Below are 14657 nucleotides of genomic sequence, written 5' to 3'. Positions count from 1 at the left end.
GAGTAATTTTAATTGGCTGTATTTTTTTGTGTTTTTAATGTTCTTATTAAAGTGTAAATTATTGCTTTATTAAACAAATACCATAAAAATGAAATTTTATAAAAACTTAAGTAAGGTTTTTATATAAGTTTTATTAAAAATAAATGTTACTTTACATTTAAGTAAAGATTATAAATGAAGTCTAGAGTTTTTGGAAGCATTGTTTGCATGGAATTTTTTTCGACATTATTTTGTTCTTTTGTAAAAGTCCTCCAACATGTAGTAACAGACAGGTCCTGTATCCTATAGAAAGCTTGTTGATGTCTTCAATATTCATATAATCATTTCATTCTGTCTAGTATTGCTTTCCAACCATAGCAGAGTAAATATATTCATCTTTGTTTTTATTTTCATGTAGACAATTACTTCGGTGACTGTCTCCACTCTATGCAATGTATAAGTCTGTGTCTGAAACGAGACATCCTCTGCAGTCAGAAGAACAAGAAGTAGGCATTGACCCCTTGTTCAGTTATTCAAATAAAACAAGAGGTAAGTTTTCTGTGCAGATGCAGTGTGCATATGCTAGGAACTTAAGCGAGGGCCTTCAGTACGTCTGCTCACATTATGCTGTAAGTCTTCGCATGTAGCAAATCAGACCAAGTTTAAGAGTATTTTGCTAGTTATGTGTAGAATGCTCTTAATGCTAGTTAATACCTGAAAAAGTCTCCTGTGTGTTGGAGGTAATAGATGTGTTAGCCCAGTGTCATTCTTTAAGAACAGTCATATACTAGACAATGCCTTCAATGTCGAAGGTCACTGGTGAAACAGAAACCCACTTTGTCAGACACATCCTGAAGAATCCTGAGCTGCTGTGGTCGAGCTTTCAGGTAATTTACCCCTCTCCAAACATTACATTGAGTTCACCTAGGATGAACTTTTTAATATCGTTTCTTATTATTTTTCCTTTCTTTTTATAAATAATTTAAACTTGTATCACACTCTTGTTGATATGTACAGTAAAATTGTGAAATTGTTAAATTGTACATCATTGAAAAGTATGCATGGTTCAGGTTCTAATGTCTTAAAATGCCTTAAATATGTATGTATCAGAACCATCAATGATTTTTTCATATTAACTTCATGGTGGACTTTCTAAAAAAGTCAAGTTTCTTAAAAATCTTAAAGTCTTATGCTTAATTTTGAGTAGTTCATTAAGCATCTAAAAAAAGTTCCTGGTCAAATGACTACTAGTAATTTTTTATTCATAAAAATGCATATATCAAGATTATAAGATCTACTTCAAACAAATTATTTGAAATAATTCATTGTTTATGCTTTAAGCAAAGTTATTTTTACCTGAATACTGATGTTCAGATTTACCATAATGTTTAGGTAATTAAAAAAAAAAACCTGACTCCTAAAATGGTCGTTTCTACTGAACAAAAGCTCTTTACTTCTGCGTTTATTGGGGTGTGTATGTGTGTTTGTGTGTGTGATACTTTAATGCCTTCTACATCCTGTAAATGCTGTTGATATTTTTGTTAAAAATATAAGCATTTTCCCTTTAAAATTATTTTGTGATTTTATTTGTTGTTTGTTTTATAAGGACCCCAAAAGACTATTTAGGCTTTGACAATATGAAAATTAATTTTGATTATTTCAGTTGAAGTATCTTAACATGTTGGAAAGCCTGAAAGCTTTTCTTATGATATTTCCCTTAAATGTAATGCCTATAGTTCCATAAATGCTTTTAAGTGAATATGTATTTAGATTAGAAGAATATAGAAAATCTTGCCAATACTTTTCAGAATATTTCTTGTTTATCTGCTTATTTGAGAAAATCGTTTTCTGTTGTGTTTTAAGTGAATATTTTTTCTCTGGGCTATTTCATTAAATATTGAGCATTTTGAAACCTGGTTAGAAACATTTTAAATTAATTTTATCTTATATTGTCTAAAGGAATGAGTAGTTACCTTTCCTGAAAGGGATTTTCATTTATATCCTAGCCTAACATTTCTGTGACATACCAAGTTATTAGGACTGAATTGATGTTTTAAAGTGCCATTAATTCATTTACCCCAAATGTTCATTAACAATGTAAATGTATGCTGATGTTGTATGAGACAAGGAAGTGACTAATGACTCTTCCAGCTAACAACACTTAAAATGAATAGAAACTTTCGATAGCTAATCTTGAAGTAATCAAGCCCCTCATTCAGCTTGGCATCTCTGTATGCTCTACAGCAGCTGTCAACTGTTAAAAATATATACAAAACACACATACGCTCAGGCACGTAAGGAAAGAAAGACATGGGAAGAGCTGGGCTTTGTACGACATAGAGGTTACTAACCACAGTGAGTTTTGTGTGTCTTGTACGTAAACATTTTACATCAAGTACCTGTTTGGTCTTCTTTGGTTGCACTTTGCACACATACAAATTGTGTATTACATTTTCTTGGGGTTGTCATATTTACTTGAAGAATCATTACCTTTAGAGTTCATTTTAATTTGTGTCTTACATTGACTTTCTTGAAGGATTTTGACGCCCTTTTTACATTTCTGCAATACACTGTAGGGAATTTGTGAGCTACACAATCACTCCTTGTCTAAACAGATAAACACTGGATTTGAATTAGTAGTTTTTCTGCCTGAAGTCATCTGCAATTAAAAACAACCCTGTTAGAGATTCCGTTAGTAAAGCAATCTTCTGTTGTGTCAAATCTGAATTCTAACATTTCTAAAGAAACAACACTAGTAAATGATTTTGAGAATTCTTTCGAAATTAGAAAGGAAAATGGAATTAGATAAAAAAAAACCTCATTTTTTATTTTTATGGGGGTAGATAAACTACTGTCCTTATATATGTGTGAAGTCATACAGCATATTTCCATATTAATTATACTTTTAATCTTTTTTCCAAATAATAACCAATATAGAAATATATTATATACTCTCTGTGCCTTATCAAGTTTGGCTGTGCGCTTATATTCCACCCTAAATTTCAGAGTCTTTGGTCAAAGAGTTGACCAGATATCCATAATTCCACTCAAAATATCACATACAATATATTTGAATTTCGTAATTATTTTTTCTTACCATCTCTCTTAATGATAAATGAAAATGATTATTTTTGATTAGGCTGAATGTCTGGAGATCTAGGAGATGTTACTAAGTTTAGCCAGTAGGATTACCACTTGTTTCCCCATGTGATAACAACTTAAGCTTTTATTAACATCGAGAAAAGATTTTTCCATATAGGGTGTCTTTGAGAATAGTATTTTGTATTATATTGCCAAAAGTTTTAGCTTGAGTTTTATATGACATAACACTCTGCTTCTAATTTCAACACTAGATAATTTTTACTGTTAAATATTATTTCTTTCAATGCTTTCTATCCTCAGAATTATTTTAAAATTACCTATTTAAAAGTTGCAGGGAGGTGGTGTCACAAACCTATAATTGCAGTGATACAGAGGTAAAGGCAGGACTCAAGGAGAAGGAGAAACCAGGCCTCCGAGTTTTATGCCAACCTGGTCTACACAGGGAGTTTCAGGACACCCAGAGCTGCACAGAGAAACCTATTTTAGGAAAAAAAGATTACAAAAAAGTTCAAAGTACATTTAAATCAAGTATTGCTCTATAAACTTGTTTGTCCCCTCATTTCTCTATCCTATAGTTTCAGAACTAGGAGGGAGCGACATTGTCGGTAACTGACTTCTTAGAGTTAGCTTCTATATGGTGGGAATGTTAGTGTTAGATGAGTGACTGATCTCAGTCATAACACTACCATCAATCTGCATCGTTAAGCAAGTTAGTATGTATTACGTTTTATTGAATGGTTAGTAGTTCATTGAAATTATTACATGTTTAATTATATTATAGTCATACATGTTGATATGATAGGTAATAAATTGAGGTATCAAAGAAACACATACTTTTGTTTCATTTGTTTTGTTGTGACAAGGTCTCATTATATACCCTATCTGGATTGCAACTCAGTACATAGGCAAGGGTGCATATTCTTGAATTCACAGTGAGAGATCATCTGCCTCTCTCTACCTTATGAGTTTTGGAATTAAAGTCATGTGCTACCATTCCCGGCTTAGATGTTTACTATCAAACAGAGAAAGTACTTTTTATATTTATATATACATTTTAGCTTATTTATATAAAAATATTTATTGAAAATTTAGTATCTGGGAAAGAATATATTGCATAGTAAATTATTTTCTTTCACAAAATTCACATTCAAAAATATAATAATTTATTAATTGAGAATTTCCCAGGTGTTTTGGTTATACTCACCCCCCTCACTTCTCTCGGTAACGCCCCTACTCTCCAGCTGTTCATCCAGATCCAACTTGTGTGTCCTCTATTTTAGAATAACCCTTTGAGTCCAGTTTGTGTTATTCATGAACACATGGATGTGGAGCTGTTCATTGGAACCTGGTGCCCTGCCAGAGTAAAGCGAACAGATCCTCCCTCCCTCTCTTAGTTAAGCTGGGCTCCTCTCTTTCTTGTCGGTGCTTGAGTGGTGACAGGTTTGATTGTCTTTGACAATGCTACATGGAAAGACGAAACCCAGACGCAGAAAGACAGTGGTCTTATGTTCTCACTTATGTGGGTGGTAGTGTCGAATCTTTGTTTTTGTGTTTCTAACTTGGAGTACCTATAAAATCCAGGAAACTAGAAAGGAGCCATTAGTAGGGAGTGATCTTAACAGGGAAGGAGTATTGGCGAATGTGAGTGTATGAGGGAAAAAGGGAAGTAGAGTTAGGTAGACAGGAAAGACCATATGGAAACCCGCTGTTCTATGAGCGTTATATGTCATATTAATGGATTTCACTGGAGTTACCCTATGTGTGATAAGCTCCTCCCAGAAGCCATAGATTGTCAAATGCAGAGCTCAATGCCAGGAGTGCAACGGTTTGGGAAACCTCCACTAAATTTGGGTTCTCTGGAGACCCTGAAACATAAGTTATTAATACTGTTTTTGATTGCTCACCAGATTTGACATTTTATCCTTAGAGAAAATAACATTAATAAATTACACAAAGAAATAAAGAGGCGACTGTCAGTGCTGAGAATTAAAATTGGATAGAATTTCAATGAGTGCTTATAAAATTTTCTAGGAAGGCCTCTGAGAAAGTGAGCATCTGGCTGTATGTCTGACCAACAAGAATCCAGGTACATACAGATGGGATCTGTTGCAGGAGTCGCACATCTCCTAACAAGTAGAGTTCACACAAAGTCAGTTCCCAGGAAAAGAGTAGTAAACTTGTCGACGGTACTGAAGGGAGCTTGCTAGCCCTGGCACCAAGGCTAACTAGTCACAAAATGGCATTGAATGGGCTAGGTTCTGAAGTACTCGTAAAACCTGGCCAACAAATATAGATTTGTTTAAACTGAGATTTATTAAATAGTCATTCAATATACTGCAATGTGTATGGATTCTGTAATTTTGTCTTGGATCATATATGTTTCCAAGTTGATGGCATTTTTAAGTGATGGCTTCTTTATAGTTTTAAAATATCTTTAAAATTGTCACAAAATTTAAAATTTATATTGTAATCTTCCAAATGAATGTTTGTTTCCTCAATATTTTAACAACTTAAATTGAACAATTTAATGGTGATATAATTTTTGCTTAGGAAAAAGGATGCTATAATATCTCACATATATCTGAGGATTCTTCTGTGTGGTTCATTTTATAGCATGTAACAATTAAAAGATACTGAGTGTAAGCAGCCTAGCAAGACTTTTCTGTTGATCCAGGGTGTACGTATGAGTATGTGTATACTTGCACAAGTGAATTTGAATATATGCAAGTTTTATTTGGGGCAAGGAGGGCATGTAATCATTATTTTCCTTCTGCTGATGTAATGGAGAATTCATTCCTCTAGGACATATTAGAACAGTGTGTTTAATGCTCTTCATTTCAATTTGCTAGTATCACAATTAATACAATTAGGGTCACTTTAAATGAAACTATTAACAAATTGACTAATTTACTTTAACAATGTCAATGTGTTCTCACAATTACATTTGCTTTAATTAGTGTATAAGCTATTATTTAATAGCATACTTCTCATATAAAAATTTAGTAATGAATTCTTACCTCCATTAAAGAAAAACTTTTAATGGCCTAACTGATTTTTGTACAAGAGCTTCTAGTTATAAAGTGGTGGAAGACATATGGAAAATCAGAAAGGAAAGCGTGCAAAAATGTACAGAAATACCAAATTCTTTTGTTATTTTTCATGGTTGACATTACATGTCCTATTTACTATTGTGTAAATATGATTAAAATTGTTTATATCTGTTAGGGAAGGGAACGTGTCTCCTGAACAGCTTTAGTAGTGTTCACTTCAGTTTTTCCTTCTTAATATTGCTTTAATATTTGAAATTTTGAATATAAGAAAATCACTCACAATTAATTATGTTAATGACAGAAAATTTATATGTTTGTATAATATAAAATAAGCAAAAATAGTTCTCAAAAGTACTTTGTTTTAAACACTAATCTGTATTCCAGAAAATATCTAGAGCTAGCCCCCTGCACCAGTTGATCTCACTGGCTTGTTCTCTCTGCCTGCCACCTGGCCAGCCCTGTTAGGCCACATCTTGGATGGGTCCCCTGAGTTCCTCTTGCTTTTACCCAAAGCTCCACACACTCTTGGTTAGCCATCTCAACACCTAATTACTTGGTAGAATCAAGACTCTAATGCTTAATTAGCCAATCAGATTTAAGTATCAATAATAACAGAATTTACAAGAGGCCAATATAGTAATTTCAGAGCCAAATGATAATGATAAAGCTTTAACACAATTATTCTAACATTTTATTTATTTATTTATGTATTTATTTATTGGTTTTTTTTTTGAGACATGGTTTCTCTGTATAGCCCTGCCTGTCCTAGAACTCACTCCGTAGACCAAGTTGGCCTCGAACTTATCTGCCTGTTTCTGCCTCCCAAGTCCTGGGATAAAAGGTGTGCGCCACCACTGCCCGGCTTCTTCTAACATTTTGATAGAATGTCAGCCTGCATTCTGGTTCTCCCTCTCCCCCTCATACCTCTCCGTCTCCTTCCATTCTCGCTCTGCCTCCTTCTCCTGTCCAGTCACAAGCCTCCTGCTGCCTAATGTGATTGGACAGGGAAAATTCTGCAACAAATCTGGGAATTTCTTATCTTAGAGTTAAGTCTTGAATTCTGGAAAAGTTTCTCAGAAGGACAGAGTAGTTTCCCACTCCTGTAATTCTCTTTTAAGAGAATATCTGTTGTTTTTTATTTATAATGTGTGTGCTTGTATGCTACATGTATGTGAATATTTAAGGAGGTCAGAAAAACAGTATCAGATTTTTTGAACTTGTTATTACAGGGAATTGTGAGCCACCTGATCTAGATGCTTGGAGCAAACTCAGGTACTATGGAAGAGCAGCAAGTTTATAAATAGATATGATACATATTATTCAATATAATAACTTAAATTGGGAATCCTTTGACCTAGTTTGGTCAATTCACTAAGTTTCTGTTACTTTAGGTTTCTATCTTTTTTGGGGGGGGGCTTATTAGTAGTTAAAAATGTTTGTAAAGATATAAAATTAAAATAGAACATATATAAAAGATAATTAGGTATTAAATATTTAGTGAAGAAATGTGAGAAGCTCAGAGGATAAAGAGTGGAAAAACTAATTCCATCTCATCTCAGTGAGATTCAGGACTGTCTTCTAGTTTCTCTCTTTTCATCAGTCCCACCTCCAACATCCACTGTTCTGCTCCCTTTCCTCTTCTTCCTATCCCATTAAAAAATATATTGATAATAGATCGGTTTTCTTCCACCCCTTGCTGCTCCATTTTATTATTTATTTAGGTCTGATCTATATTTAAATTTTATTATATGATGTTTATTGTATATACAATGATGTTCTGATAGAAATATAACAAATATATATTTATTAATAAATATAAATTATACTTATTTATTGTTTATTTATAATAGGATCTTACTATGCACTTCTGGCTGGCCTGAGTCTCTCTATATAGACCAGCCTGGTTTCTAACTCCTAGATGTGTACCTTTTTCTGTCTCCTATGTCCCAGGATTAAAGGCATGAGTTCTTAATGAACTCTGTATCTTCTGAGAAATTGCTTAGTACCTTCTTGAAATAAAGTCCTTTGGTTTTATTACTTCTTTGGAGTCAAGGTCAGTTCACCTGTTAGAGCTGCAGCATCTCAGAAGTAATTCCCAGTTATGTAGTATATCCCTTGTTGCCTGCATTGACTTAAAGAAAGCCCTCAAAAACCTTTGAGTGTGACCTTCTGTATTTATTTAATTACTTTTCAACAATCAGACATGATTTCTCATAAAATTCAAGATTTGCCCAGAGTAGTCAGATCATTGCAAGCAAACAGATTTGGAGAACTGATGCTGTCTGACCCTAGAATAGATAGCCCAAGAGTAGCACCCAAATTTTAAAAAGGGCAAAAAGGAAATTTGTTAGAGAAGAGAGTAGTCTTTTCAGCAAGCAGCACTGCAAATAGTTGCCATCCATGTGCATGTGCATAGAAAACTTGGAATGTGCCTGTCTGTCTGTCTTTGCATACCGTTTGAGATGACAACAGTTAATACAAATTGAATTGTAAGTCTAAATGAAGACATCATGATATCTAGGTCAAAATGGGTTTGATGATAGCTTTTAAGACAAACTCTGAAAACAGTATCCATAAAAGAATGAAGGAAAAAACTGGTAAGTTAAAAGCAAAAACTTATTTTTGTATGGTACTGTTAGGTACTAAGGCATCAGGCAGACTGAGAGGAGTCTCTTCCTGCAGCTTCCTCTGTAATATGACCAGATAGTCAACACATCTGAAGACCAACTAATAAAGAGGAAAAAAATAGTAAGTTTAAAAATGTGGGGAGTAGAAATGGAGCAAACACCATTGATGGCCTGGATATATGCCATTTACTATCATTCAAAACTAGAGACTAAGGCACAGTCGGAGTCAGGAGCCTAATTATCAGCTGTGGCAGGCGTCAGTCACCATTGATGCAATCTTGCAGAAGTAATGCAAGGACAGGAAGTGAACAGATGAACTGTTAGTTGTACAAACACTATGATTGTGAGTACACATGGCTCAAGCACTATAGAGCATACTTGTCTTTAGCATTGAAAAGAGAGACAGACAGAGAAGATTGACAGAAAGAGAAAACAATAACAAACAACAGCTTTATTTGATAACATTTGGATATCCCAAAATGGAAATGTTTCTTCATATAAAGTAAGAAGCCTTTTGTAAAATAGATCACTATATTGTGCTCCTTAGTATCCTCTCTTAATTTTACAGATTGAAACTCTAAAATTTTTGTTGAACTTTGCTGAACTCATTCATTAGTCTTTTTTTTAATGTACTTAGTGGTTTCTCATTAAAACTATGTTATCATAATTAGAAATACTTTTTTTTTTTTCAACTTTTGGTGCTTTATTTTCCATTGCCCAGTGAATTTGGCTAGAAATTCTAGTATAAAATTGGGTAGAGGTTTTTTTTTTTGTTTTGTTTTGTTTTTTTGTTTTTGGTTGTGAGCTTAGCCTTTAAACAGCTAAACTATCTATCTCTCCAGCACAGCCATCTCTATTGCCAGGTAGTTCAGCATGCATCTTAGATCCCAGCCCTCCCGAGGCAGAGGCACATGGATCTGTAGTCTACAGAGCAAATTCCAGGACAGCAAAGGCTACACAGAAAAACTCTGTCTTAAGAACAAAGACCAAACCAAACCAAGGAACCAACCAAACAAAAAGAGTCAACAACTACAAACAAACAAATTACAAAACTGAATAGAAACTTGGAAGTCTTGATTTTTAAATTTTTGTTTTTAACTATTGGCTCGAAGTTTGTTGTAGTTTTGTAACACGTAGAAAGTTTCCTTCCATTTCTGGTTTTTTTTGCATAGTTTTTTTAATCAGGGAAGCATATTCGGTGATGTCCAATACTTGCTTTGCATCAGCTTAGATGATCATACAGATTTTCTTTTATTCTGTTAATGCTTTAGTTTGATAGTTACTTCTTTAGACAATCACCTTTGTAACTGAATTAAATACCCCTTGGTTTTGACACACACACACATTAGGTCTGGCAATATTTCTGTTTTTCTGGTTACCAAGTTTGGTATGCTGTTCATGCAGAGAAGTGATTCTAGTTTGGAGCAAAATTCAAGAAGAGTTAGCATTACTTCTTAATATTTAGTAGAATTCATCAATAGTCCTTTCCAATGCTTTTATTTTGGGGAAGATTTCGATTAATTTAATTTTCTTCTTTAAAATCTATTCCTATTATCTCTTCTTGAATCAGTTTTAATAACTTAACATGTTTTTAGGAATTTGTCCATGCCCATTGTGAACTTTATTCATTTTCAATTGTGAATAGTGCTTTTTAGAATTCTTCTCATTTTTGTAAGATTTAGAGTAATATCCCAATTTTTAAAAGTAGTTTCCTCCCTCCCTCCTTCTTCCTATTCCCCTTTCCTTTCCTTTCCTTTCCTTTCCTTTCCTTTCCTTTCCTTTCCTTTCCTTTCCTTTCCTTTCCTTTCCTTCCTCCCTTCCTATGTCTAACCTCACATTTGTATCTTTTTCTTTATGTTACTTACTCAGTACATCAGAGAGTAATCACTTAAGATTTTGGTCTTGTAATTGAACCTTGTTTTTTGTTTACCAATTATGACAGCAGGTTTCATTCTGAGAAGTAATGTTCCATGACATTTTGTAAGAAAATGGTATTGCGTACCACTTACTCTTCATATCTTTAAGCAAAAACAGTAAATGGCTTAGAAATTAATATTTGCAAAGAAAAATAGCCTCATTGATATGGTTCTTTAAATAAACCCAGTGAGTGCTAATAGGAACAATATGTTTACCTAAGAGGGCCACTTTCTTTCTTTCTTTTTTTTTTTTTCATTTTGAGAGGAATTTGGGATAAAATTATTATTTTCTTAAAACAATTATGTGTGTATATAGTAGTTAATACTTATTAAATTTTGTTTAATAAGTATGTATCATATGGCAAATTGAAACATAGGTGATGCTTGTTAGCACATAGGTTAAATTATTTTAATTTAATTATCAGGCATAATTCTCTAATACTTAAATAATATTTAATAATAAACATTTAACTTCATTTTAAAATTAAGATCACAAGTAAACTTAGTACCATATTAAAAACAAATCTTTTCATAAATTTTTTTGATTAGTTTCCCTAACCATTTACTAAATTTGACAATTTTCTGTTTATTTTTAATTATTTAAGAATAATGTATTTGCTATATCTCAAGTGACATATTTATATATTATATATTTACATATATTATAGGTAAGATATATATCAAATAATAGTTTTCCAGAAGACTAACAGTAATTGTTCTTATGAAAAAGCAACTACTTCATTTGTTCAGATACTAGGTTAGAGGGCAAGTGATGAAATATTTACCAACTTGGGAAATGTTTGCCATTTAAACACATGCACACCATGCACACTCACACACAGATGAGGTGTATGTTTATGCACAATCTGGCCTTTTAACAAAGAAAAATAAGGCTATATTTGGGCTGCCACTGGTAGAAACAAAACAGCTGAGTCTTTAATGAACACCATACTGAGGGCATGTAGGACATAAGGCAAATTAAGCAGGTTACAAACTGCACATCTTATATTTAGATACAGAGATCTCCCCAATCCTGACAAGGCAAGCAGATAGACAGAAACAGAAGGAGATCATTTGTATCAATTTGAGAAACAGAGCAAGTAATGAAAGAAAATAGCCATACAATTCTTTCCTGGCGAAGTTGTTTATTTCTCCGTTTTCACAAAAATAAGTACACTTGGTTAAACACAATCTCCTTTTATTTCATTTATAAATCAAGACCATGATAGGTTGTTTTTTGAATAGATATTCTGGACACTCACAGAAATTTTAGTTGAACTAACCTGACAGCTTTGTTTTAAAGTTAAATATGAGTTTTCTTTCATTGAACACCCTTTCAAAGTATAGCAGTTTTAGCTGTGAACGCCTGAATACATTAATGATGACAAAGAAGTTCCAGCGTGAGCCAACATTTGCTTTGTTGTGTTTGTAACAGTACTTGGTAAATTGATACACAGATGTTACAGGTCTCTTTTAATTTGTTCTTTCCCCACTCCACTTTTTTTTTTCTAACAACTACCTCTGTGTTTACTAATTCTTTGTTATTAGTCACTTCAATTTTTAATTATTATCTTATATGCTTTAAAGAAATCTGTATGAGGAACATTTTACCATTTCTTTTAATGAGTGTGATTATATTCTTAAATGTGTTACTCATGTCTAGGATTTGAAGATTTTTATACAAAATCAAACCCTTTTCAGCTTTCATAGGAAGTATATATTTCAAGGTCACTTACTTTGTATCTTAAATGAGAAAAAAAAGATCAATTTCCAAAAAACACAATTAAAATACTTTAGCATGTTTTTTTCAGTCTTAGGAAGATTTGGATTGCTAATTTTAAAACTATTATTGTTGTGAAAATTCTCATTTGTTCATGTGCTTTTTGAATGAACTGTGTGTACATATATGCAGATGGGTGTGCCCATGCACTTGCATTCGGAGGCCAGAGGAGTTCTTAGGGTTCCTCTCTTTGTTACCCTCTACCTTAGTCTCTCAGCCGACCTCTGTCGCTGAACCTGGAGCCCACAGTTGAGGTCAATCTCCTTGTGAGCTTCTGGACTCTGTCTGTCTCCATCTCTGTTGGTGTCTGTGCTCAATGCCTTCCATAGCCTTCCATAGCTCTGGACGTGGAAGCTGAGGGTGTGAACTCAGGGTTTCCTGCCCACATAGAAACTACTCTTACCTCCTGAGCTGTCTTCTCCTTCCTCAGAGTTCTAATTATATATATTTGTTTTAGAAAAGATTTCTGGTACAATTTGAGACATTAATCTATAAAATATTTTCTGTTTTATCTTCTAGGAGGGAAATAAAGGGAAAGGGCTTTTAAAATTCAGATTATATACTACGTTTAAAGAGATCTTTGGAAATTTTAGTATTTTGTTCCCATAGAATGTTCCTTTAAGTATACTCTTAAATTGTTTTACACTTTCAATTTATAGACGTTTGCAAAATGGCTTTAAAATGAGCTTAGTGACTTCAAAGATCTGTGCTAGCCAATTCATGTTTGTCATATACAAAAACTATTATTCCATGTTATCAATACATAATATAGAATTTATCTTTGGTTCCATAGCAAACTTTTCCAGTTAAGAAAAAAATGATATAAGTTTATTATTATTCATGGCAAAATAAGTCAAGTCATCCAGTTCTTCCCTCATGACTAGATCCATGGCTACGTTAGCAACATGTCTGACTCCCAAGCAGGGGAATGGCTGAGGCAGAAGTCCATAGTCTAGTGAGCCATTTACCAGTAAATTCTCTGATAGTAGCAGCATTTCACAAGAACAAAAAAAGCTGAGGTTTTCTGCTGAGGCTTAACTGTTGGCACCTGTCACAGCTGCCTTATTTTGTTGGAAATCCTTATGTCCACTAAACTGTCACTAAACAATTTCACAATAATTTTATTCCCAGTGTTTCCAAATATGGTAGCAGTAAAAATTATTATATTTAATTAAAAGTAATTGAATGAGGGGAGGTCCAGCATGCCTTTACTTTCAGCACTCTGAATTCAGAGGCAGGCAGATCTCTGCTAGTTTGATATCAGCCTGGTCTACAAAGTATAATAAATTTGAGAAATGATGAACAGGTAGTACAGAGTATTTTGACATTCACTGTGAAAACCATGATGATATGAGGCCCCCACCACATATACAGTAGAGGACTGCTGGGTCTGTGGTCACTCAGAGATGATGCACCTAACCCTCAAGAGACTGGAGGCCTCAGGGAGTGTAGAGGTCAGGTGGGGTGGGGTATGGGGACATCCGCATGGAGACAAGGGGGTGGGGAAGAGGGGCGGAGGAATAAAATATGGAGTGTAAAAAAATTAATTAAAAAAATGAGTAAATGTATTGTCATAATCCCACCAATTATCTATCGGTAGAAGGGTCCTGAAAGTAATGTTGTAATGAACACCTGTACAGACCAATAACCAGTGTTACGATTAAATCAGAAACACATAATTGATCTAAGGATCAAATGGCTTCACTACTGGTCCTATCTTAAACATTAAAAAAACAAAAGTAATAACCTCAGTGATAAAGATATATGGTGTTGGTGCGTCCCCAGAGGCAGGTAGTTCTCTGAATTCCAGGCCAGTGTGGTCTGCATGCTCTGAGTGAGTTCCAGGTCAGCCAGGACTACACAGGGAAAGCCTGTCTCCAGAAGGCCTGACCAAAAAAACCAGTAATTTTTAAATTGTTCAAAAAGTGATAGATTCACCAGGGCTTACTCTATCACTACTACTACTGCTAATACTACTTTGATATCAAAAGAAAAAGCAAAAAAAAAAAAAAGTTTTTTTTTATAGAGAATAGTTGTTTTTTCATTTACTCATACCTTTATAATTCTGAGAATAGTGCTTAATAATTTACTCTTAGTATATATACATAGTATATATATATGTATATATATATATATATACATATATATATACTATGTATATATATTAGTAATATATTATTTAACTTTAGAGTAATTACTTTAA

General features: G+C 33.5%; 1 protein-coding gene across 7 annotated transcripts in view; it reads left to right on the top strand.

The window, feature by feature from the left end:
* The window catches only part of Tbc1d5 (TBC1 domain family, member 5), a 448076-nt gene that overhangs the window by 155598 nt on the left and 277821 nt on the right, over positions 1-14657 (top strand). For all 7 annotated transcript variants that reach the window (XM_030250062.1, NM_028162.4, NM_001285991.1 and 4 more), the window contains exon 3: positions 398-528. Coding sequence is in view for 6 of the 7 variants with exons in the window: in NM_028162.4 (NP_082438.3) it covers positions 432-528 (97 nt within the window). In the remaining variant the exon portion in view is untranslated. The remainder of the gene's footprint in view (positions 1-397; positions 529-14657) is intronic.

This window comes from Mus musculus, chromosome 17 (genome assembly GCF_000001635.26).
Source record: "Mus musculus strain C57BL/6J chromosome 17, GRCm38.p6 C57BL/6J".
In the NCBI taxonomy this organism is placed as follows: Eukaryota; Metazoa; Chordata; class Mammalia; order Rodentia; family Muridae; genus Mus; species Mus musculus.
Note: the sequence above shows the minus strand (reverse complement) of the source record. Positions and strands in the feature narration are given on the sequence as shown.